This window comes from Pipistrellus kuhlii, unplaced genomic scaffold (genome assembly GCF_014108245.1).
Source record: "Pipistrellus kuhlii isolate mPipKuh1 unplaced genomic scaffold, mPipKuh1.p scaffold_m20_p_12, whole genome shotgun sequence".
Taxonomy (NCBI): domain Eukaryota; kingdom Metazoa; phylum Chordata; class Mammalia; order Chiroptera; family Vespertilionidae; genus Pipistrellus; species Pipistrellus kuhlii.
In genome coordinates, this window is record NW_023425427.1 from 34,068,832 (window position 1) to 34,096,444 (window position 27,613).

Below are 27,613 nucleotides of genomic sequence, written 5' to 3' on the forward strand. Positions count from 1 at the left end.
AAGACTGAGGCAGTAGTATCAGATTAACAGTGCACAATGGATTTCCATTCCTGGCAATACTGATATTCACTGTTAATACTGGTATTCATTTCTGGAAATTAAATGTATTAAATAGTCACTGGTCTCATTACATTTTATATGAACTAAACTCTTATTATTAAGAGACAAATAATTTTTTTAAGTGGAACACCATTTAATGTTTTCAGGAAACAGTTAAAATTCAAAAGTAGGGAGAGAAAAGACTCACACAGCTTAATTGCTGTGAGAGATTCCCTTCTGAGGAGTATAGAGCATGCCTTTCCATGAGTGGTCACTTTTAAACAGTGGGGAATATATTTTTGCCTTAAAAATCTTTTTAATTCATCTTTGACATGTTTTACTGTTTACAAAAAAAGAAGAAGATAAAAGGTGTAATCACATCAAATATCTCATCTATAATTAAATTATATCTACACTTGTTACATTTTTACTTCAGTGACTTGTAGAAACAGGGCCAAATCTTCATGTTATTCTCTTCCGTCATGTACAAGTAGCTCTTGGGTCAGATTAAGTTGAACTCCTTCTAAGGTTGAGTCTAGTGTTACCACTTGGAGAACGCCTACCACAACCCCCCTGTCAATGCGGCTCTCCACATAAATGGGTCCTGAAGGTTCCTCTCTTATTATCAACTGGGGCAAAGATGGTTTTTATAGGATTTTTTTTTGCTGCTGTGTGCTCTATTCCAACCTTCCTCCTCCTCACAACCGCCCTCTCCCTCCCTCCCCCCTAATCACTATTCCTTTCACTCTTGCTCTTCAATTACAAATTAGTATCATCTCATAATTGATTTATCCTTCTGAGGGTTATTTGGTTGAACCTATAGAGTGTATGTATGTGTGTATATATATATATATATACACACACACACACACACAGCAACAATATTTTGGGGCTATCATTTTCTACTTTTCCTGCTTTGCTACTAGGTATGTTCCTTTAACAGGAATTAATACACCCACCATTGCCAGAGACTGACAGGAATTCAACATGGGAGTGACCTGGATTCAAAGGTGACCTTCCCTGGCACATTAATGTTTTCCACCGCCAAGGAGGGACGGAAGTTGGACACTGAGTGCCCTAGGACAGGCTGCTCTAGAAAACAGCACTGCCCTCATGTGCGATTCCCCAAGTCCTTCTTCTTGTCTTGGTCTTCCCACTGGTTCTGGCTGTGTCTTGGAAGGGCTACTTGTGCTATTCTTCACCTGATTTTGTGCGTTTTGTCTCTCACTCCAGAACTCAATTCTATAAAACCTCAAGCTATCTTCACTTGTTTTTGTTGTTGTTTTTTGTTTTTGTTTTTTTTTGTTGTTTTTTTAAGAAAGGTCTACATGTTCTATGGTGCTTGTTTATTAGAAATTTTATATTTTTATAAAACCTGGGCTGGTTTTCTGTAGGATATTTACTGCTGCTGTGTAGTCTATTTCAGCCTTTCCCATGCCACCCCCCTCTGTGGTTTGGTAGATCAAGAGTTTCTTCAGGAATATATGTCCTATTAGCATATTAGAGTGGTAAGGCTGGTATAATAATTTAAAAAGAATGTATGTCATCCTTTTCATCTATACCATGATTGATCTTGCTTCTACAGTAAACATCACAGCTTTCCTAAGTCCCTTTTCCATCGAGAAGCGTGGAGTGGAGATAGGTAGGCTGAGGAATCTTTTTTTCCTTGCCTGATAGGCCTTGAATACAGATATTTAGACCAACTTTTATGCCTTTTTTTTCTAGGACTCTGTAGATGGTCAGAACTTATAACGAACTTATAATGAGCCTGTAACTGTGTTTAAATTTATTTCTTATACTTAAGGTACCTCACTTAAAGATAGGACGGAAATGGAGAAATAATGAAGGATTCCGAAGACATCACAGCCATAGTCACCTCAGATTGCATGCCATTTCCACAAAGTAGGAGTGCCAGAGAAGATACACTACATTTTCCTCTGTGAGAATTTCCCAGTCAAATAAAGTCCTTAAAAAATGTACATTATTTTAAATTCTTACCTTTATCCAGATTTCCAGGAGACACAGCATTTAAATCGCCAAACTGCAAAACAGGCATTTATGTAACGATTACTACCAGGCTGAATAAAAAAAATATTCTCAGTCTGCAGTAAAAACACCACACTGTGGCTTTTTAAGACTATAAACTAGTGACCGTTTTGCTCTCTAACTACATAGGTCATGCAATTTTTCAATCAAACTTGTCGAATTTGAACACTTTGAATTGTGTCACAATTTAGCTGTCTTAGTCTCCTTGCAAAAGGCTACCAATTTTCTCTGCCTTCACACTCCATTTTACTTTTATTATTTCAACGCAGCAGCAAGGAAATAGGGGCCTGACAGCCTGGCCCAGCCTAGACATGGTGCAATCAATGCGGAAGGGCCCGATGAAGCGGGCGCACCCTCCAGGCCCACACCCAGGCCACATCCAAGAGTCCACCTGGAGTTTACATGAGAAAAACATGGCCCAGCTGCTTTGTTTTTCTGTTGGAATTCTGTTTTTCAAGTTTTTATTAGCTGAAATGAAAAACATAATGGGAGCCTCAGAGTTGAGAGTATTTACTTTTATAAAAAGGCTTTTCTTTTTGTAAGTTGCTGTTCTTATTTAATAAGATAATAGGGTTCCACTTTTAACAAAGGCATCTGATCGTTCTGAATGCCAACCAAACAGAGCTTAAAGTAATATGGAACAAGGTCTAATCTTCAGCTTAGGCTTTATTTTCTACCTCCATTCCAGAGCTTGATGATAATTTTACAATGGGATAATACATTCTGAGAGACTCGGGGTGGACAAAGATGAACAAAATATACTAAATAAAAAATTGAGGAGCAAAGTTAACAAAGTTAATCAGAAAATGGTGAAGTAAAACCTAAATCCATCCAATTTTTAAATGGAAAACATATATTTTTTAAAGCTGAATATTCAGAATAAGTTATTCAAAATTCAGATTTCTCAACAGACTCAGGGTGAGACAGAAATTCTACTTACATTCGGAAGTTTGCTTATAAAGAGTTCCATGATAGAAGTATTTTTTTCATCTACAAGGTTTATCTATGAAGTAATAAAACTGATCTTATTTTGCAAACATATACATTTTTTTTTTTTAACCTAAACATGTGCTGTTCTAATAGTAGCTACCTTGGGAGTTTAAACACTTATTTCAAGGTCCAAAGTTCTGTGATTTCTCTTTGACACTTTCAAGAGTTAGTTTACATATTATTCAAGAAAACTCATCTTATTATTTTACATCCAGTTGTAACTCCAAACAGCCTTCCAAATTTTATTCACTGCAGTTGGTGCTGGGATGATTTCTGACTACTCACCAATATCAAATTCATCTTTCACAATCTATGATATATTCAGAATAATGTCATTTTAGTCTTTATTATTTCTTAGCAGTTCAGAGACAGTTTGAAAAGAGGCATTCCACAACATTTTATGTCAGAATAGTGTTACTGGAACAATGTGCAGCTTTCGATGTGACTGATTTGAAGGGGACAAGGGCCTCCCTGATACATGGCTCCTAGTACGTTTATTAGGAAGACCGTCCCATCCATTACTTTACAGGTACATCTCACAGGGAAACAAGTATAAAATCATAAACACTATACTGCTGTTTTAACATCGGTCCTGATCACATGGGTCAGAACCCTATATTATCCAAAATAAAACATTCAGAGTGAAAGTTATATAAAATTTCTTAAAGAATACAAGCAGCAACAAAAATCAATGAGGCTATATTTTTGGTATTATTTAAAAATTTTAAAGCTATAAACAGAGAATGCCTAAAACTAAGGGATCTTTTATAATTTATATCTAATTGATATGAGATTTTAATTTATTTGAAATAAATACTTAACACTTAAGATTCAATTTTTGAAACTAAAGCCAGGGGTGGGGAATGTTGGTCCAAGTGCCTCATAAGGCCTGCATAATCATTTGGTCTGGCCTTGCCCAGGCCTTAGGGAAAGTTAATTAAATGATTGACCAAATACAGCAAGCTAATTTTTAAGCTGATAAATTTGTATGGCCTGAGAATGATGTTATACATATCCAAATGGATCTTGTCAGAAAAAAGGTTCCCCAACCCTATTCTAAACATACCTCTATACCTATGAAAAGTGAATATTCCATTTGTTTTTGACAAACCTCTAAAAGTTTTTGGGACTAAATTATTATTGCCACTAATGAACAATAATCTACACTAATAAAAGAGAAACATGCAAATTGACTGTACTTTCGTGACACCCACCAACTAATCAGGAGTATGCAAATTAACCCAACAAAGACTGCAGGTTAATTTGCATATCAGGAACCACCGCAGCTGCTCAGGGCCTCTGGGCAGTGTGGGAAGGCAGAAAGGAGGCTCTGGGCCAGTGCTAAGGCAGTGCCGGCAGCCAGGGGAAGAAAGGCCCATTCTTGCACGAATCTTCGTGCATCAGGCCTTTAGTATGTATTTCCAAACAATTTTATTGAAGACTTCTAAGATGGCCTCGATTTCTGCCAGTGACTTCACAAATTCTGCCCCCCAGTGACTATTTGTCCTGCCCCTTGGCCATGTGCTGTTGGCCACTCTGTACAAGGTAGCATATTTTCATCGTGATTCTAACTGTTGTGGCTTTTTTGCACTCCTCTGCCCCCTGAGAACACAGTAATAAATGCAATTGTGTACCTTTATATCATTTCAAGTGAGTAAGAATACAGGCCTTAGTTGCTTTAGAGGAGAAAAGTATTCTCAAAAATAGAACATGTAACACTACCATTAGGTCAAACCAAGAGGCCTAGTCCTGGACCCCACTCCGTAGAGATCCTTGCCCTGGCTTTCCTGTGTTTGCGCCCTCCTCATGATGTGAGAAGCCAAGTGGGCCAAGTGGATGTACCCTCTGGGGTCTGGGTTCCCCTTCCAACTCCTAGAGCATAATCCTATTATCCGAGACCCCAGAGTTCCCTGCCCAGTGACCCTGAGTCCTTTCTATGCCTGTGTCGGTCTCTTCTCCAAGTCTACCAGTTAGAGGAAAGAAGACATAGCCAAAGAGGGGCAGCTGTTTGCAAAGAGTGGGCAAAATCTGAACATGGACTGAGGAGTCCACAAGCATGAGCTCAAGGCTGGCTCTTCATAGCACAGATGGGAACGAAACGTTAAGAGAAGGTAAGGGTCCAGGGCCAGAGTCTGGGCCAGGAGCAGGCGGTGTCTTGGTCACCACTTTCTGGCATAGAATTAGGAGGAGCCAGAGAATTTTAAATTTAAACTCAGCCTTCCAAGTTGTTACCAAGATACATTTATCAACCGAGGTGGACAGAATAGCTTTACTTATAGTTGCTCCATAACTTTAAAAATATTTAGACATAAGGGTGTCCGAGGCCCTGCAAATATCAGGGTTGGGCCTGCCAGTATATCCTTTATGGAAATAAGGTTGGAAATAAGGAACTTTGGTGCTCATTAAAGCCACTTTCAACAAGAAACCACAGCATTAATTTAATACAACACACAGGTACTCCTTAATTTTGATTATATCACCTCTATTTTTTACACCCCAAACCCCAATGAAGAGACCATGGGGTTTGGGGTGTAAAAACATGCTCTTTCTATACCAAAAAAACTTTTACAACTAGCATACTCTGAATGTCTATTAACAACAAGTGGAAAGGAGATGGGTGGAGGACTATCATAATGCACCCTGCAATGCAGAGAAAAGAAGCCTAGAAGAAAATAACGAAAGCTTACCGGGTAGCATCCGGTTTGTATATGACTGTGAGTGTGGGTGCTTTGCAGGGAGCTGTATTATATGGATAAAATAAATTAGTCCCTATTCTGGATCAGTCTCCAAACAATTTATATGGTGAAAAATTAAAATATGGATTGAGGCCATCTGAGTGAGAAAGTCCTACTTTCTCCAGTTAGTTCTACCACTTGTTAGTTCTGATTTTGGGCAACTTTCCACCAAAGTTCCTCATCTCTTGTAAGGTTATGGTGAATATTAAATGAGAGTGTAAAACACCTAGCACAAGGCCAGTCCTCAATTAAAAATAATAAATAGTTGTATTATAAATAACAATGTATTTTTGACTAGTGCACATTATATTTTCCCAGCTACTACTGTTCCAAGACAGTTTCCTTTCCTGCAAGTGATTTTTAGCTAGCACTATGATTCATGCTTTTAAAAATAGTCTGTAACAAGTCTACTATTCCACAGGTACATTATCTGCGTATTTCCTCGTTGCACTAGAATAATGTTCACTGAAGTTAATTTTTTTTAGTTTCCATTGGTTTTACTTTGAGCATCCACCCTTATGGCAAACTGCAGCTCACAAGCCACATGCGGCTCTTTGGCCCTTTGAGTGTGGCTCTTCCACAAAATACCACAGCCTGGTCTAGGGAAGTGGTTTGCAAACTCATTAGTCAACAGAGCCAAATATCAACAGTACGATTGAACTTTCTTTTGAGAGCCAAATTTTTTAAAACTTAAACTTCTAACACCACTTCTTCAAACTAGACTCGCCCAGGCCATGGTATTTTGTGCAGCCATTGTGGAAAACAGTATGTGGCGTATCCTCAAAAAATTAAAAATGGAACTGCCATGTGACCCAGTAATACCACTTCTAGGAATATATCCCAAGAAAACAGAAACACCAATCATAAAGGATACATACACTCCTATGTTCATAGCAGCACAACTTATAATAGCTAAGATTTGGAAACAGCCTAAATGCCCATCAATAGATGAATGGATTAGAAAACTGTGGTACATCTACACAATAGAATACTATGCTGCTGTAAAAAAGAAGGAACTGGAGAGCAATACGCTAAGCAAAATAAGCTAGTCATTGAAAGATAAATACCACATGATCTCACTCATTTGTGGAATATAAAGAACATTGTAAACCGATGAACAAAAATAGATACAAAGATGCATCGACTGTCAAACTATAGCGGGAAGGCAGGGGAGGGTTGGGGGGCTAAGAGATCACCTGAAGGACTTGTATGCATGCATATAAGCATAACCAATGGACACAGACACTGGGTGGGGGGGTGTGGAGACATGTGACAGGGGCAGGGGAGACCAGGGAGAGGTCAATGGGGGGAAAAAAGGAGACATATGTACTACTATTTTAATACTTTAAATAATAATAATAAAAAAGATATGAAGTAGGACTTAGGTTAGTGGCAAGGAAGAGGTGAGCAGAGCCCCAGGTATTAAGAACCAGTTACACAGGAGTCCAATGATGAGAAAAGCTTGGTGAATGAGATCAGAGAAAAGAACACTGATTGCAGCAGGAGTAGTAAGAGGGAGACTGAGGTTTAATCAGAGCCAGGACCTGGCCTTCTGTACCAAGGAAAGATTTTGTTTCTAAAGTAATAGAAGAGAAAGCTGCTGTAGGTTTTAAGTGCAGGTAACACAATAAGCTTTATATATTCATATGATGATACTGACTGTTCTATGGGGTAATGGTAAGGAGAAGACTTGGTAATTGGTTGGATATAGGAGACCAGATAGAAAGAAATGTGAAAGATGACATTCAGGTATCCAGTATGATTACCAGAGAGGATTGTAGTATCATTACAGATTGTAGTATCATTAGCAGACAGAACAAGAGTTTAATTTTATTAAGTGTATAATAGCTCTCAATAAACAGTGACAATATGTTGTGGTTGTTTTTACTGATGATTGAAAACTACTTGCTGTGATTAGGGGTAATGGTGAATTTTTTAGGTGTTGCTCTCACTGTGTATACAGATACTTCTGAACTTGACATTTGCAAAGGGAATGCAACTGAACTTCAACATGAAAAAGCCTTTTATTACGTTCAATCTGACATCTAGGATAGCTTAATATAACACATTAATAAACAGAATTCTTTTTTCATGAATTCCATTCTTTTACCAAGAATCAAGAAAGTTTAGATATGATAATATAGCCATGCCAATTGGTCTATCCAGGGCTTACATGTTTGAGGCATCAATGTATGGGGAGATCAAACATAAAATTAGCCTTAATTGGCCTAGGCTAAATAATGAATGAGCAAAGACAGCTCAAAGGATTTTCCTATAAGTTAGGTAAGGGGATAGTAAGCAAAGAAATCAAGAGGTGTACTTAGATCTTTGATCTTACAGGAAGTATTTCATACTTTATTTTATGACACAGATTCTACTTATATCGTACTAGAGGCCCAGTGGATGAAATCTGTGCACGGGGTAGGGTGGGAGTTGTGTCCCTCAGCCCAGCTTGCACCCTTTTCCAAACTGGGACCCCTCGAGGGATGTCTGATTCCCAGTGGGATTGGGCCTAAACAGGAAGTTGGACATCCCTCTCACAATCCAGGACTGCTGGCTCCCAACCGCTAGGCTGCCTTCCTGACTGATTGGCCCTAATTGCTTGTGCCTGCCAGCCTGATCACCTCTAACCACTTCCCTTGTCAACCTGCTTCCCTAACCACTTCCCTGTCTCTAACTGCCTTCCCCTGCCAGTCTGGTCACCCCTAACTGCCCTCCCCTTCCGACATGGTCGCCCCTAATTTTCTTCCCCTGCCAGCCTGGTCATCCCTAACTCTCCTCTTCTGTCAACCTGATCACCTCCAACTGCCCTCCCCTGCAGGCCTGATCGCCCCTAACTGCTCTCCCCTGCTGGCCTGGTCTCCCAACTGCCCTCCCCTGCAGGCCTGGTTCCCCTGCAACTGCCCTCCCTTTCAGGCCTGGTTCCTCCCAACTGCCCTCTCCTGATGACCTGATTGCCCACAACTGCCCTCCCCTGCCGGCCATCTTCTGTCCACATGGGGGTGGCCATCTTGTGTGTAGGAGTGATGGTCAATTTGCATACTACCTCTTTATTATATAGGATTTTCACCTCATTTAATAATCTGTCATACCTGCAAATACTGTTCACACATAGTGGGGGGAGAAAGACTGCCTATTAGAATAATTAGTTAGCAGTATCAACTATGTAAGGCTATTTTCATTTTCATTCTGGTGAGCCAGCACTGCTTGTACAAGCATCTGAGAAGGCTACTAAGTCTTCTCACCTGGCTCACGACCACTGCCTTTGTTCCCTAGAGATGCCAGGAAAGCAAAGGCCAAGCATCAGGAGTTACCACATTCTGTTAATAAGAATGCTTATATTAGGGGTGTCGAACTCAATCAGAGAAGGGGCCAAAATCTAAAATCCAGCCTAAATCGCGGGCCGAATGGTTTACTGAACAGTCATAAACTGTCATTGTGATGGAAACGCAGCGGAGTGCAGTGATGACAGCACGGTGTGGGCCACATTGCAAGGCCTGGCGGGACGGATTTGGCCCACGGGCCTTGTGTTTGACACATGTGGCTTATATCATTATCCTGATCATTGTATTAAATAAGCCCTGAAGCGTATGAGGTGGATGGAAAATGTATGTAATATACCAGAAGGCATGTAAAACTTCTGAAATAGAAGTTTTGAGTTCTGAGTTGAGAAGTTTTACAGTATTTAATCTACACACCAACTGGGCATTTTGCAACTAGGCATCTATAAAAGAACTAAGGAGAAAGAGGCACTAAGGGCACATAAAATCTCACACCTAAATAACTGGCATCATTTAAACACAAGCACCATTAGTGAACATCAGACAAATACACAGATCAGAAATTTTTAAGGAGAAAGAGGAATAGTTTAACCCAGTGGATCTCAACCTTTCTAATGCCACGACCCTTTAATACAGTTCCTCATGTTGTGGTGACCCCCAACCATAAAATTATTTTTGTTGCTACTTCATAACTGTAGTTTTGCTACTGTTATGAATCATAAATATCTGTGTTTTCCAATGGTCTTAGGCAACCCTGCTAGCGGTTTTCAACCTGTGGGTCGTGTCCTACAGGTTGAGAACTGCTGCTGTAGAGCCTAAGACCATCGGAAAACACAGATATTACAGTTAAGAAGTAGCAACAAAAATAATTTTATGGTTGGGGGTCACCACAACATGAGGAACTGAATTAAAGGGTCGTGGCATTCGAAAGGTTAAGAACCACTGGTTTAACCTACATTCTGAATGTTTAACATATACCTTATTTATATTATAATTCTTAGAGAGGACTTTGAAGTATATTTTTAAACTTATACCTTTACTAGTATATTTATTAAACTAGGAAATGCATCTAATACACATATTTTCGCTTTTTACATTTAAATAAGCACATATACGGAACTTCTTTATTGCTGTGGTTAATTTGTAATGTTGCCTTACCTGGTATAATCCTGCAAGACCTCAAGTATCTCAATTCAACACAAGGAAATGAGCTAGTGCTGAATCATTTGAGCATTTGCATTTATTCCTAATTATATTAACAAACCCTTGTTTATGGTAACTTCAGAGTTTTAGCTTTTAGACATTTGTTGAAAATAAGACATTTTGCTTACTATCTAAAAATTCTAGAGAGTTTTTTTCTTCACATCTAGTCATTAGAAGCAAGGCTCTGAAAATCTGACTGAGTATTCAAATCAGATCTCTACCACTTAGCTACGTAATAATCTGTGTCTCAGCTTCCAAAGTGAGTCTCAGATGCTCATTTGTAAAACAGGATAAAGTAGTATCTAACTCAAAGACTTCTTGTGTGAAATGCTTTGTTGCATGGCAAGGACTTAGAACACTGCCTGGCACATATAAGTGGCCCAAAATGTCAGCTATCATCATGACCATCACTATCAACATTGCTCCTGAATCAGAATCATTCATTTTTGGACACTGGGGAAAAGTCTCCAAAATACATTTAACCTTTCCCCTCTGTATTCTTAGTTCTTAGTTTTATCAGAAGCATCAACCTTTCTTATTTCCCAATTACCGTTTTTTTGTTTTTTTTTTAGTCCAGTGATTCTCAAACTTTTCTTTTACATAGGTACCATTATAACAAACTCAAACATTCCAGGAACTTTCACATGATGTAATTTGTAATTTTAGAATCCTCTGATTAAGAAAATACAGATGAACAGAGGAATTTAAGGACCCGTGAAACAAATCCACAGCCCCTCCAGGGTCTAAGACTTATTGGTTAGGAACCATATTCAATAATGAATATATTTAGATTATAATGTAATTCAGGTTCTTTTTTTAAAAACCTCATGGGTCATATTTCTTTCAGTTTCTCTTACCTCGCCCATGACTGCTATGGGTGTCTCTCCTGTTGCCTGAGCAACACGATGCTCTACTAAGTAGAACATATACTCGTCATAGAGTAGACGGATCAAGTGGAAGGAGCCAAAGCTAGCAGCACTGCGTAAGGTTAAGTCCCGAATAACCATTGAGCTGTTCCAAGAGAAAAGACAGATGCAGCCAATATTAGTGACGAGGATTAGAGTTCAACCTACTTTTTCTCTTCAAAGAAGTCAAGTTGGAGGTCTGAAAGATGGGTATGGCACACAGCCTGCCATGCAATAATTTCACGATTAAAAGCAGTTGGCTCAACTCTTTGAAACAGGGAGGTAAGAGAGGTAATCCTCACTGACACTTTAGGACTTTATTAGAGCTAGACAGGTTTTTATGGGAAAAGCCATTTTACTAACATAGGCAAGTCTGATGATCCCACTGAGTTCTCATATGGGTCAGAATTGAATATGAAATAGTTTTGAAAGGTTGACAACTCATCACCTCCGTAAGAAAAAGCAACTCAAAGTGAAAATCTTATTGATGGGTAAACATTGTGTTTCTACTTCTCAATGATAGTAGCTTTGATCAGAAGCATCAACCTTTGGGAAAAGATGTATTTGTGCCACACACAAAGGTTATAAAACATACTAAGCAATGTTCTCAGATGTGGCAAAGTAGAATGTAGATGATCTTTACATTGATCTGTATGACTGGGGTGGAAGACAAATTTATTGTAATTCCAGTTTCTTACTGATTTCCACTTAAATTAAGGTGATTTTCCATGAAAAGTGTATTAAAATCAATGAAGAAATGCCTGTCTTTGAAAATGTGAACTTTTAATTTATAAAATATAATACCAAAATATGAACAATATTAATAAAACTAGAGGCCTGATGCATGAAATTCATGCAAGAGTAGGCCTGGCTGCTGGCACCAGCCTTCCTCTGGCTCCCAGGACCCGGGGCTTCCCTTGCAGCCCTGGCTTTATCTGGAAGGTCATCTGGGAGGATGTTGAGTCTAATTAGCATATTATGCTTTTATTATTATAGATACTAACTATAAACTTAATATTTAAATTGTAAATGAGTTTAAAATAAAAATTTGGCTTCACTGAAGATAAGTCCATCATTGGCTTGTCCATGCACTTCAAACCTCTTCAATATTTCTAATTAGAATCAGGGTGGGGTATGTGTAGGGTGTTGAGGGGTGTGTGTCTGTGTGTGTGTGTTATCGATTTTAGAGAAAGGAAGGAAGAGAAGGAAGGAGAAAGTGAGTGAGGAAGAGGAAGAGAAAGAGACAGAGACAGAGATAGAGAGATAGAGATTGATTGGTTGCTTTCAGTGTGTGTCCCAACTGGGGTTCAAACCCTTATCCCAGATATGTGGCCTGACCAGAATCGGACTGGCAACCTCCTTTTGGTGTACAGGACCATGTTCCAATCAGTTGAGCCACCCAGTCACGGCAATACCTAGCTATCTTTTAAACATACTGATAAGCATGCCAAGAAATTATTGTCACATGTTTAGAAAAGAATCAGTTGAGTTATATTATTAATGCTATGTCTGCTTTACTCTCTCTGTGTTGGGCCTCTGCCCTACAAGCCAAGTATTAAATGACATAATTAACAGTTTAATTAGAAACCTACTGTTGATTCAGACTTCTATAAGGCATGTTGCAAAATTGATTCCATTGAATTTTATGTTGCTAAGTTACCACAAATTCAACTCATCTTCAAATCAGTAATAAATGTTAATTATTTTATGATGGTGAAAGATACCCTTGTGTATTTGTCTTTATAATTCATTGTGTGGAAATGGAAACATTTATTCTAGCACATGATACTCAATCCACCTCTTTGTGTATTTGGGGATATAACACACCCTTCCTAAGAAGAAAAGTGAGAACATCACACCTGAGACCTCCTTGGGAACTCTCTTTTCTTATAAAAATTTTATTTTTATTGATTTTATAGAGATACATGAAGGGAGAAAGGCGGGAGGGGAGAAACGAAGGGAGAGATGGATGGAGGGAACAGTGGGTGTTGGAAGAGAGAAAGGGGGTGGGGAGAGAAACAGCAATTTGTTCCACTTTTTAATGCATTCATTGGTTGCTTCTTGTATGTGCCCTGACTGTGGTTTAAACCCACAACATTGGTGAATCAAGATGACCCCCTAACCAATTGAGTTACCTCGCCAGGGCCTGGACTGTCTTTTTAACAGTGCTTACAGTTGATTTCAAAAGAGTATTACTTTATGGAAGATTTATATATTGTCCCGTTGTAGTAAAGCTAGGTTCCCTGTGCCCCCTTTCAAATCACTATAAAAGCTATACATTTCATTCCTTAAAAATGGGATATTTGGTTATCCTGATCCTGAGTAATGCTGTGTTCTGTTATCCACAAAACACACAAGCTGAGAAATGGCCCACATAACTTTTCCATTTATGCCCAAGAAAGATGGTGATTATTTTTTACCCACCTCCCAGGGAGCTAACAGTAGCCATTTAAAGCCAGGTTAGGCAAGGAGAGACCCCCATCCAGAAAAGAGGGTGTTTTCAGCCATTCATCAACTGCCAGCCGATATCATGATTCCCTGCCAGTTCATTTCTATATTTGTGTGCATGTAAATAGACACACAGAATCTTAGAAATTGTGAGATTAACTGGCTTCAGAAATTGAGAGTCTGTATAAGTGACTGCCAAATTCTTATTACAATGCCAAAAACTTTTGAAAAAATACCTGCAATTCTGTTTCTCTGATAGTTTATGAATGCAGTGTTCGTTACTCAATATGTCCTAATGCCTTAGTAAAAAGCAGTTCAGATTCTAAAGGCTTTTAGATTTTTAAGCTATTGACTTTGCCTGCCAGCAGGAGTTATGCATCTGTCAGAATATGCCTTCCCTTCTGTGGCCTTTCACTGTACGCCTTCAAGTCTTTTTGAAATGAAAATAATAACCATAATAGTGCCTAATAATAACAAGCCAATTATCCCCAACTCAGGGAGGACAGAGGGCAGGCAAGTGATGATCTGGGTTTGTGTATCTGTGAGAACAAAAATACAAGTAAGTAATTTTCTCTTTTCAATATTACCTGCAACACATTTCTGTGGAGACAAAGGCTCCAGGGGTATATTTCTAAAATGTTATCAACTAAATGTAGTAAAAATAAAAACCTTCAGGAAGAAGTAAGGGTAGGCCTGACACAACATCAGCAGAAAGCAATGAGAAGGGGAAAAAACTTGCTTTCTCTGATATAGAGGATGTACTCTGCTTTAGGTCATTTGGTTTTTGGAATAACCAGCTGGTAGAACTTATGTTTCATCAATCATTCATGAAGCACATATACCATCTATTTAATTTTCTGGAGAAAAATGGAGGAATAACAAATAAACTTGCAAAAAAAAAGGGAAAATACACGAAATCTTAAGAAATACTAACAAACTAAAAATTTGATTTCTATTACTGCTACTTTGAGAACACTGTGATGCTATTTTCTAAATCTTTCCCATATATCCAGAGGAGATTCTAAACCTAGCGTGGGTTTTACTGAAGCAAATCAGTGGGTCATAGTCAGTCAGCATCTTCATAAGGCGCTTCTCAAATCATGTGGGCCATGGGTATTAGATATGAGAGATAGAACTATGGAATTATGTCATTCCAAAACAAAAACCAAAACCACACGAAACTGCCATGCTTTCTTTCACTGCATTTGAACCTTTGCTAGACACTATTCTTATATCCTGAAAATAGTTTTCTAATTTAACTCTTAACTGAAAATGTATTTTTTTTTACACTAATTCTGATGCTCAGCTAGATTTGAAAACAGTTGTAATTGATCAGTAAGAATTTAACTAGATAGTAAATCTGCAGCTCTACTTTAAGAAATAAGAATTGGACCAAATCAGCTAAGAAAGCAAGTCACTTACAATAAAAACCAAAGCAACAATGATTATAATGAAAAGATACCTTTATAAGGATGATCCAAACAAGATGAAGTTCTATAGTCTGGCACTATTAGTTCCTAAACTCTGTTACTTCTTCATGTACCTCCTCTCCTCACGGCCAGCTTTGGACTCACAGCTGGCGTCTAGATAATAACCATGGTGTACCATAGCCAAAGTCAGTGGTATATCCTGAGGTCATGTCACTACTTTCTATTATGATACTTGAATGGCTGTATAGAATCAAAATTAGGAACCTGCCCAAACCTCAAAGTATATATGGTTTTTAGGCCCAAGCCAACAGGGTCACCTTTATCTAAAGAAGCAAAGAAATAAACCCACCAAAGAACAAATGCCAGGGTCAAAAAATAGAGCTTATCTAACTATGAAAATGGAACTTCATCTGTCAATCCCATCCCAAGTATAAAAGGTATTATGCCATCTTAGGCTCTGTTTGAAACGCTTGGGGCAGACCTGTGGTAAATAGCTTATACCAACATTTGATATCATATATCAAGTAATCTGAAAGCCGTTCTCCTCTAGGATTCTTCTATGTCTATAAAAATATATATTTATGTCAATATTATCAGTAAAAAAGTGATACATTTTGTACTGGCTACTAGGTTATTGGATATTAAACTAGCTATGCATTAGAATCACCAGAAATAAGCTTTAAAAGAAAGAATTTTTGATTTATTCCTAATCATTACTCCCTTAACCATCAAGATTTTAATCCAGTAGAGGTTTGGGAGGTATGTAGATTTTTTTTTTTTACACTAATTCTGATGTTCAGCTAGATTTGAAAACAGTTGTAATTGATCAGTAAGAATTTAACTAGATGGTTTTTAGCATGCGTTAGAATTACCAGGACACATTAAAAATGCACAGATTGTTGAGCCTCACCTCTGTAGATTCTGATTTAAAGAGATTTAGGGGAGAGGACCTGAGAATTTGTATTTCTAACATGTTCCGAGCCATAGTGATACCACTGGCCTAAGAGAATAGAAAGAAGTGGTGCCAAGGCCTCAAAAAAGAAAAGCCTTCATAATGTCTGTTTGCCAGAGAGAGGACTGTGGCCTCTTTCTTGCTGTTGTAAACACATTATCTGGACTGCAGTCTTGGGTCTTCCCATCTGAGAACGCTAGTGCTCTGAGCAAGAGGCTTTCTGTTCCTACCAGAAAGCTGAGTTTCATAAGCCTCCTGATACGATTCCATAAAACTGCAATCAATGAATTGGGTTGAAAATAATTCTAACTGGAAGTTTCTATGAATAAAGTCTTCACTTATTTTCCTTTGTCTGAGAAGTGTGTACATTACACACATGTTTGCAGACTATGATAAATAAAGCTCAGGGAAAATTTAGATGGTACCTGTAGAAAGACCATTTTAGCAGAAACTGCCTGGCAGCTTTCGGAAAACTGGGCCTCCCTTCGTAGGGTTTCAGGGCTTGCATCATCACGTTGTCCAGCCATGCGGCCCACTGCTCCAGGGTGCTCTGCTGCTGGAGAGTCATCTTGAAGTCTGTTTCTAGTCTCTGAACCATGTTGTCATCACACTGGCACACCCAGGAAGCCTGCTCCTGGGACAGTACACACAGAGCAAAAGAAAAGTTCAATACATCTTTTCACTAAATGGCTGCACACAAACCATATGCACGAATAGGAAATTATAATGAAAGCTTCCAACTATTTAAATGAATTAAGAGATTGAATGACTACTTGCCTGTCAGCTGTTAAGGAAACTAACATCGCCTATATGCATGAAAAAGTGATGTGACATAAAAGCAAGACATGGCTTTTCTACATGACCTAGTCTATATGCAAGACTAACACACCCGTAACTGAAGAACAATAGAAACTTGAACCTACAGGATGCAAGGTCTTTTACTCTATTCAGTTTTTATGCTGCCTTCCCAAGTTCTCTTTCCTCCGCTACGAATCAAATAAAACTTTAAAGCCTATTCATCTGAGAAGACTTAGGGTAACTCAGATTGGCAGAAAGTAGTCTTTCAGGATGAAAACAGAAACAAACACTGAATAGTACTAGGTAGAAGCACATGCTGTATGAGTTTTATAAATGGGAAGCCAATCTCCAGGGCAGTCAAGGCAAGGTTTTGAATGCAAATTAATCTACAGAACTGAGAACAACAACAAAATACTTTTGAGAAAATGTAGATATGCTAACGGCCATGTAATTCAACTCCTACAGTTTTCCTTCTGGTTATAACTTGGAAGTTTCATGTTTAGTGAGAGCAATGGAAACGGGAACTTTTAAGGCTACTTTTCAGTGGTTACCATTAAGTTCTATAATGTTTCCAATGTCTTTCAAGATTACCAAAAGTACATATATTCTCATGGTCAGAGTATAATCCTAAATAATAAAAGGCTAATAAGCAAATCGACGAAACGCTGGAATAAACAGTTGCTATGATGCACAATGATCACCAGGAGTTAGACGCTCAATGCAGGAGTTGCCCCCTAGTGGTCAGTGTGTTCCCACAGAGAAAGTGCCACTCAGTCAGAAGCCCAGAGCTGCCTGCCCCCCCTTCCTGCTGGCAAGTGCAGCAGTGGTGGCAGGAGCTTCTCCCTCCTCCCTAGCACAGCTAAGGATGTCTGACTGCTGGCTTAGGCTCACTCCCTTGAGGCTATCCCCGAAGGGCTCCCAAACTATGAGAGGGCACAAGCCAGGTTGAAGGACCCCAGCCATATGCACATTGAGAGCAACCAGGTTGGCAGGGGAGGGCCATTAGGAGTGACCAGGCAGACAGGCAGAAGTGGTTAGGGGCAATCAGGCAGGAAGGGGAGCAGTTAGGGGCATTAGGTAGGCAGGTGAGTGGTTAGGAGCCAGTGGTCCTGGGATTGCAAGAGGGATGTCCAACTGTGGGATTGGACCTAAATTGGCAGTTGAACATTGCCTGAGGGGTCCCGGATTGGAGAGGGTGCAGGCTGGGCTGAGGAACCCCCTTCCCCCTCATGAATTTCATGCACTGGACCTCTAGTTATTTCATAATATAATATTCAACTGAGAGAAAGATGGTATGGGTTTTATGTAGGGCCTGAATAGATTAAACTGAACTCAAGCAATTCATTTAATTTCAGTGACCTCATTTTCCCCAAACATAAAATTAGTGAAATGAAAGGTGACAGTAATTTTTAGGGTGGGTTCATGTGTCCAGATAATATTTTCAAGATAGGTTTTTGTGGAAGGGTACCTGTAAAGGTCATAATTCTTTACATAAAATTGTGAATATGTGTGTATTCTTCTATGAAGTGTGTCTATTGCTTTCATTCTACCTACTCTCAAAGGACAAGTTCATTCAAATCAATAATTTCAATTAAAAAATTCCTAATCTGCATTCACTGGTTTTACCATTGCTCCTAATCCTATAAACTTCACCTATTCAAGAGACATTTCAACAGGGAGGTGTTTCAGACACAAAATGCCAAACTTCATTTACTTTATTTCCCCAGGGAAATCTTTAATTTCTTCTATATTTCCAGCTGATGATACCATCTACTACCATTCGTTGTCTTATCTAATTACTCATAAACACTTTAAGATTTTACTTCCTAAATACCAATTTTAAATATTTTAAGTATATTAAAATGTGACAATAGAAAAATAACAAATACGAATAATAAAAAAGAAACAAAATATTAAGAATATCTACATGCCAACACTGTGTATACCTTTCAATTTTTTCACATGTCATATGAATATGCATAAATGTATATGCATACATAAATATTTAAAATAGGATCATAGGATACATTCTGCTAGATATTCTGCCTAGTTTTACTTAACTATATATGATAATCATCTTTCCACTTTGGCAAATATAGAGCTATATTTAATGTTCAGTGATTAAGTTTGCTTCAATGCATGAATAAAGCATTATTTACATAACCAATTCCATACAACTAGACATCTCTGTTCATTACTATTATTTACTAGTAGGAATAATACAAGAATTAGCAATTTTATAACTACATCATTACTTTTTTTTGCACTTCTTTCTGTATGACAGAATAATAGAATAGTTATGATACTTCAAAATACACTGTCAAATAACTCCCAGAAATGATATATCAATTTAAGAATTCAGGAGAATACCCAGGGAAGTATTGTGGCCATAAGGAGGGGACAGGGAAGGTTTTATTATTATTATTATTATTATTATTATTATTAATGCCTAAACATTTTTTGTTGTTGTGGTAAAATAATACATAAAATGTATCATCTTAAGTGTCTTGTATAGGAGTATGAACTATATGTCCTTATTGTGCAATCTACCTCTAATATTTTTTATTTTGAAAAAATGAAATTTTATATTCACTATAGGCGACATTATTTTTGTGTGTTTGTGCATTGATAATTGAGAGGAGGGATTTAATGGTACTCCAGAAGAATTTCATTTAATTTCTTACTATATATTCAAGCTCACTATTTCTTTCAGAAGTTAGTTTTTGCCATGAAAAGTAATAATCTACAACCAAACTTAGAAAAATAAAGTTGCAAGATATTATTGTGGCTTTCCAAACTACTTTATAATAAACTTCATTTGCTACTCTCAAGACTGAAAATATAGTAACAGTAGAGTATATTGTAAACATTCCCTTCTGAAAGGAGTTTGGATATTTCAGTTCTATAGTCAGTAATTTTAAAATCGGATTTAAAAAAATCTTATGGTTAAAAGTATTACATGTGTCCTCTTACCCCCCACTGACCACTTCCCCTTCACTGACCCCACCCCACCTTGTGTCTGTGTCCATGGGAGTATGCACATATGCATACAAGGTCTTTAGTTAATCTCTTTCCACTCACCCACCCACCCTCACCTTGCTTCTGAGATTCCAGTATGTTCCATGCTTTTGAAATAAGTACTTGTATATGCAATAGTTAGGTTATTGGGTCAACCCACTGAAACCTACTTAGTCCATACTGCAGATAGAAAACTATCATTTAGACATAAAAAAGTAGAAAATAATACCATTGTAATGCTATCAATTAAATAAAACAAAAAATAACAATACTGCAGTAGAAAAATTATCCTGAAGAAAAGAAGATACAACTAGAGAATTATGAAGTGGTAAAAGATATATGAATATCCAGAAAGAAACTTTTTAGTACATTCAAGCTCTTAAGAGTATGATAGTATTGACCCTTATAAGTAATTTCAGTGACTTAAAGTTTCCTTATTAAAAGAGCATCACCCTTATATGGGTCAGTCTTACTGAGGTTAACCTTGTAAGGATAGGGCAACTTCCAAATGAAGAGGAGGAGGTTACAGAGGTGGAATGCTAGGCAGTGGATTGAGAAAATCAGGCAAAAGTTGGAACAGAAAAGGAAAGAATGAAGTTAAAGATTGAATATGCTACCTGAAAAAAGAAATTACTCATTAAAATGAAAGAGGTGTGAGACATAACATGTAGAGGAAAAGGAAGGATATACCACTGTGTCCCATGATCTTCGGAGGAAAAGCCAGCATATTTGTTTTAATATATATATATTTTTTTTTTTTACTGATTTTTAGAGAAAGAATAAGGATTAGGAGAGAGAGAAACATCGATGTGGGAGCAAAAGTTCCATAGGCTGCCTTCTGCATGCACCCTACTGGGGATCCAGCCTGCCCTGACTGGGAATCAAACCAGCAACCTTTTAGTGCACTGGATGATGCCCAACCAACTGAGACACCCAGCCAGAGTAGAGGATAGGTGTCTAATCATACAGATTTCAGTACAAATAGCTGTCAAGTGGACAGAGGAAAACTTGGTAGTTGAAAACAGAGGAAGGGAAAAGGTAGTCTCAAAGCTGGTGAGTGGAGAATGTGTAATAGAGTAGATACATAATTGACCATTTATATGCAAAGGTCTTCTCAAGGTTGTTGTTGATACACTGAAAGAAGTCATTTCTGTAAATACTTCATAGAATTGCAGGCATACAAATACACAGAAAAATAACATTAACAGAAAATTTAAAATCTCAGATATTATTGGGAATCATTTATTTATTTTCTGTGATTGAACTTAAATTACTTTTTGAAACTAGAAGTTGCCTAACTTCTTCAACTTTTCTGAATATACTTTTAAAGGAAGATTTAAAAATGAAGATTTGAAATAAACAATACAGTATAAATTTTAGGCAACATAAACTTCTAATATTCTCATTGAAATTAGTTAACATAAATTCTATTAAAATACATAAAGCTAATGGCTTTGTAAACAAGACAGTTTTGTCTTGTAAAGGTAATACATTTGCATGTATGTATAAATTTGTGTTTGTATACAGAGAAATTGATAAATATGTAGAAAGATCAACAACAACAACAAAAAACAACCTTTATATACATCCCCCTGACTGGTGTGGCTCAGATAGCTGGAGCATACATAGTCCAGGAGATAGCAGGTTTGAATCCTGGTCAGGGCACCGACCCAGGTTGTGGGATTAATCCCAGTCAGGGCATGTGCAGGAGGCAACCAATCGATGTTTCTCTCTCTCATAGATGTTTTCTTCTCCCTCCCCCTCTCTCAAATCCATTTTATAAAAAGTTTTTAAAAACTTTATATACATTACTAGAGGCCTGGTGCATGAAAATTCATGCCCTGGAGGGGAGGGTCCCTCAGCCCTGGTCTGCCCCCTCTCACAGTCCGGGAGCCCTCAAGGTCAGGAGGCGACCTAGTGATCAGCGGAAGGCAATGCCCCTATCACACCTCTGCTGCTGTTACTGCCAGCAGCGCAAGCCTTAGCCAGCCCTGGTTAACTGAACCTCAGGTGGCCCTGGGTGGCTGGGCAGCTGACATCTGAGGCTTGCCTATGCCTCGGGCCAGCTCTGGGTGGCTAAGGGGACTGGGGGACTCCAGAGGAAGGCACTCAAAGCGACCAGGGCCTACCTGAGGATGAGCCCAGCCTCGTGGCACACCTGCTGCCCATGTGGGGATGAGGGGACTGGGTGCCACCATCTTTGAGGGTGTGGCAGTCAATTAGCATATCCCCTCCTTATTGGCTGTGGGCACCACCATCTCTGAGGGTGTGACAGTCAATTAGCATGTTCCTCCTTATTGGCTGTGGGCACTGCCATCTTTAAGACAGCATGAGGATCAATTAGCATATTCCCTCTTTATTAAATAGGGTAAGTTTGAGGCCAATTCATGAAAGTCAGAAAGAAACAGCTTGATTACTATATCCTAAAATGAATGAAGCTCAATATTACTTTTTGATAAAACTAGACCAGAACTGCATATTAAAATTTCTAGGAAATTGAGTAATTAATAGTTTGTTTTAAGCAATTATTTTAAACAGTTTTGAGATATAATTCACATGTCATACAATGTCACTCATTTAAAATATACAGTTCAATAGCTTTTATTATATGCACAGAATTGTGTATCCATCACTACAGTCAATGTTAGAATGTTTTCATTTCTTCAAAAAGAAACCCCACACTGCTAATCTGTCACCTTCCAAGGCCCAGTTACCAGGACCTAGGCAATCACTGATCTACTTTGTTTCTATAGATTTATATACTTTGCACATTTTAATTATATAGAATCATACAATATGTGGTCCTTTGTGTCTGACTTCTTTCAACTAGCATAATGCTTTTAAGATTCATCCATGTTGTAGCATCTATCAAAACTTCATTTTGTCTTACTTCCCGATAATATTTCATGTGTGAATATACCACACTTTGTTGATACATTTAATGAACGTTTGGGTTGTTTATACTTTTATGCAGCTAACATGAATAATCCTGCTATGGACATTCATATACAAGTTTTTATGTGGATGTGTTTTAATATCTTGTGGTATACACCTAAGAATAAACTGGTGATTCACATAGTAACTCTACGTTCAAACTGCCAGGCTTTTTCCAAAGTGGCTACAGAATTTTAATTATACATTTCAATAGTAGTATATCAGGGTTCTAATTTCTCCTCATCCTTACTTACACTTACGATCTGTCTTTTTTTATTATACCCATTCTAGTGTGGGTGAAAGTGGCATCTCAGTGTGGTTTTGATTTTCATTATTCTGGTAAGTAATTATGTTGAGTATCCTTTCAGGTGCTTATTGCTGATTTGTGTATCTTTTTTGAGAAATGTCTATTCAGATCTTTGCTCATTTTAAAACTAGGTTGCCTTTTTATTATTGGGTTGAAATAGCTCTTTGTATGATTCTAGATACAATTTTTATCAGATATATGATATAGCGCTGCTGGGGTCCTGAAAATCAGGACCAAGTTAGACGGGCTGGACACATATGCTCAATTCTATGAGTTGCCATTTCATTGTCTTGATGGTCTCTTTTGAAGCACAAAAGCTTTTAACTTTGATTATGTTTAGTTTATGTATTTTTTTAATTTGTATTATTAGTGAGCAATGGCACTGTTTTTATATGGCAACAATTATCTTTATTACTTTAGTGTTTGAAGTGAACTATTGTATATGTTGGTATTCCATAATAATATTTCTAAATTAGCTATTTTTTCACTGTAATTTTAAGTAAAAGTGAGTAGTTTGATCATGAGTTTCAAATATATATTTTTTATTTGGAAGATCAAAATAGTCAAACATATTACACCTAACTCTTTTCAAATGAACAAATACTTTGTAGACACCTATGGTAAACTCTAAAGTAGGGTTATTCTAAGTTCTTTCAAGCTGGGGCATTATTAGAAACAAAAATCTCTTGTGTGTTACAGTGCAAAGGGTTTTGGATATTACTAAATATATAAACTCCTAGAGGCCTGGTGCAGAAAATTCATGCACTTGGGGAGTGGGGAAGAGTCCCTCAGCTCAGATTGTGAGAGGGCGAAAGCCAGGCCGAGGGACCCCACCACCGGTGCACAATTGAGGCTGGGGAGGGATGCAGGAGGTTGGCCAGCCAGGGAGAAACTGTGGGAAGGATCCAGGGTGTGTCCAGCCCATCTCACTTGGTCCTGATCGGCAGGACCCCAGCAGCAAGTTAACCTACCAATGCATGTCACTGCCAGCAGTTGAATGGCCTTAGCATATCATTAACATATTATGCTTTGATTGATTGAATGGTCAACAGGACACTTAAAATATTGGGCTTTTGTTATATAGGAGGACATTCTAAGATAGGTGTTATACAGTGGGGAATGTAAAACAAAGAGCAGTTAAGTAACTTGTCCAAGATCCCACAGCAAGGAGATGAAATAATTTAACCTCCAGCCTATCTAACTTCAATGACTTAGCCCATTAACCATTCAGAAAACCCTGGTGACACAGGTTGTGTCTAGTACTATAAATCTTAGTAGGTTTGAACCACAAAAACAGAGGAGCAGTAAAGTCATAGCTGAGTAAAACGCCCTTCTTTCAGGATGCTGTGAATAGAGATGCTGCCTGCGTATTGATGTGACTTTAAAAAGAAATATGATGATCCTAATTAAGAAGAAAAAATTTAGTGTCTTCTCTTCCAAGACACACTTTGCAGGGACACAGAGTACCTGGACATTGGCAAAGTCGACACGGTTGAGGTCATTGAGCATCTGGTTAATCTGAGACGTGTTCTGAAGCACTGCACGAGCTGCCTGGGCCAGGTGATTGAGCGATGTGTATCTTCGCAGAGTCTGGGCAAAGGCACTTACAGCGGCAACCTGTACAGAAATCCAATTAAAATGGGATTCTTTTTTTCCCTTCTCGTAACAGAAACCACTGCACATCCTCAAATCTTTATTCCCTTGCCAAATTTTAAATACTTCCCTCAGATACTTATTTCAAATTCATTTGGTGAGAGAGCTTACTTGTAAATTACAGCACTTAAATCTCTAAACCAAGTATTATTTTCTTTTGAGTGGGTTGAGGTCAAGATTAAAACTAACTCCCACATTCTTCGACATCTGAGTGCAGAATTAATTAAACTAGTCTTACAAGTAATTCCTTACCCATGACACGAAATGACTTTCTCTGGGGAAGCAGGAAAATATTGATTTTCTTCCCCCCCCCCCCACTCTCTTGTAGGACAGTCAACTATAAACTTGGCAAATAATTTTAACTTAGAAAAGCAAATTGGAGAGTCCCACTTTTAAAAATGGATAAAAATATATACTTTTCCAGAGCACTGTCATTCATATTCACTCTTATTACCATTCATTTTATAGAAATGGGTAATTTTGAGGTAAAACAAAAGAATTCATAGCCTTTATCAGCAACGTTGTAACTAATAAACTTATCAGATATAGGCAACAAGAACTCTTTTTCAGAATATAAATTTCTGTTAAAGGGCTAGTCAGGAAATTTACATTTGCCCTTCAAAACCTATTTCTCATCCTTATCTATGCTGCTCTGTGCTCAGGAAGATTGTCCTGAATGTACTATAGCAACCACCTCCCTTACACTATGGCTTCCATTTGGCTTCCAATGATGGGCACTGGCAAAAGACTGAAGGGTGGGAATAGTCATTAAGTATTTATTTCCTTGAATTTTCTGTTCTCTCCCTGTTTTGGCAGAGACTGCTTTCTGTTTCTATGACCACAGTTCTGTAGCAAGAAGAGAATCTTAATGCCACAACTTTCCCTTCTAGATGTAGGCACGTTCAGGACTTTTCACTATTGCTACTCCTGAGGTACTTTACCATTCCTTTTCTTAACTCTTTTCACACCTTTGTAAATAAACCCTTCTTAAACCCTCTTCAATTATTTCCTCCAATTATTTAAATGCTGCAGAGTGATTTACAAAAGTACTCTTCAGCATTTAAAAAATATACCACAAAATATCCCAACCCTCAATGAACCAAGTTACAATGAAAGAGATTAAAGCTAAAGAAAGATATAAAAGATACCTTGGTTTGTATCATTCTCTGTGGAATATTGTTCATGGCATTGGAAAGCCAACCTTCAAGGCTTTTTGCAAAATTTCGAATGGCTTGGGTCAAGGCACCTAAATGTTAAAGAATAAAGGCAGAATGAAAAAGGTACAAAAGAACATTAATGTTTAAGCTAGATTATGGGAAAACATGCATACACGACACATGAAATAGCACAGAATTTATAATGTCTTCACTGATGAGACTTTATTTAACATTATACCTAACCTTGAAAGAGTTCGAGCATTATATTTTAGGGGATTTGTTTTTTCTTGTAAAGCTATTTTGTTCACAGATACTAATGCTTCTTGGTTGGCAAATGAAAATATTCAAACATTTTTGCTTATAACATATACCAGTTGTGAATATACTTGTGGAATTTTCTTAAAATACTTTTTATTTACAGCTCTGTGCTCAAAGCTATTTTCTTTTACAAGTTCTTCATCTTGATTATTCAAGTTTTTAACCTTTATTTTCCTTTATTTTTTAGTTAAAAAGAAGATCATGCAAAGCTTCGTCTCTTTTTCTAAGCCTCTATTTACATTAGAACAAGCCAGCTAGAGTAGTTTTCTCTCACCCTTATTGAAAAATAAGGTAAAAATCAATCTGGCCTAATTTGAAATTTTGGATAACTATTCTCCATTTCACTTGGCAGGTAGAGATGAAAGATCAGTGTGATAAAATTACTTTCACAAAGACCAATATTCTTAAGCTATTCCTAAATTAGTCCAGTCCATACTTTTCACATATCTGTTAAAACCTGAAATAGGGTTAGGTCCCATGAGAGTGGCTTTTTATAATGGCCATAAAGTGTTTGGAAGCATTATCTGGGGTGACTATTTTACCAGAAGGGATCTGTTTACTGAGATTGCTGCATAAGAGAAGATAGGATTCTTTTCTTATTCAACAAATAATTCAGTCAATAGCATTTCCCTTCATCAGCACCAAAGTGGAGGGAGCAGCTTTAAGATACTTAATAAATATTTGAGCATTCACAGCTAAGTCTTTGTGGGTTCCCTATCTTATGGGTAGGTATTACAACTGGTAGTCTACGGTAAGAAACAGAGAAGTTACATGTTTGTCTAAGGCTTTCCCAAATATTAACGTTAATGATGAGATCAAGTTTCTTGGTTTTTTTCTCTGTGCTTAAATGAATCTGACATGCTTCTCTATTACTTTTGTTAAAGCACAGTTAGACAACTACTCAAATTATTTGCAAATGATACAAAATTACTAATCCCATAATAAAAAACAACTATTTTTAAACAATGACTTATTTAACTGGTAAAATGACAAAAGAGAAACTAAAATGGCTTATTTTTTACTAGAAAAAACACTTGAGAAGTGCAGAAAATGAGAATCATCTATTGGAAACATTGAGTTGGAAATTTCTTAAGATCTAATCTTTTGAAATTTCCAAAGCTTCCCACTTTAGCCAAAAGAGAAAAAAAGAAAGAAAAGTATTTTCCTGCTGCATTATGTACTAGAATCATGAAGGACAGGCATGAATGGAAATGAAAAAGAGTGAAAATTAACGCTTTTTGAAACTCAGTACAAGTTTTTGCAAGATTCAATTTGGCTAACTGAATTTTGCATTTTTCTGTAATTAATATGTAACAACTGTTTAATCTAAAACAAACAAACAAACAAGACCCAGGAAAGTTACTTTAAAACATTAATGAGTTTTACCTAGACAAATCTG

The 27,613-nt window shown here is 37.6% G+C and overlaps 1 protein-coding gene across 4 annotated transcripts in view; it reads right to left on the reverse strand.

The window, feature by feature from the left end:
* The window catches only part of RFX3 (regulatory factor X3), a 269,949-nt gene that overhangs the window by 7,559 nt on the left and 234,777 nt on the right, over window positions 1-27,613 (reverse strand). For 2 of the 4 annotated variants that reach the window (XM_036433934.2, XM_045580160.1), the window contains 6 exons: window positions 25,888-25,985; window positions 24,554-24,703; window positions 16,455-16,663; window positions 11,152-11,305; window positions 3,026-3,088; window positions 2,038-2,080 (listed from right to left, as the gene is read on the reverse strand). In XM_036433934.2, the coding sequence (XP_036289827.1) occupies window positions 2,038-2,080; window positions 3,026-3,088; window positions 11,152-11,305; window positions 16,455-16,663; window positions 24,554-24,703; window positions 25,888-25,985 (717 nt within the window). The remainder of the gene's footprint in view (window positions 1-2,037; window positions 2,081-3,025; window positions 3,089-11,151; window positions 11,306-16,454; window positions 16,664-24,553; window positions 24,704-25,887; window positions 25,986-27,613) is intronic. The other 2 variants (XM_036433933.2, XM_036433932.2) reach the window with 1 other exon arrangement.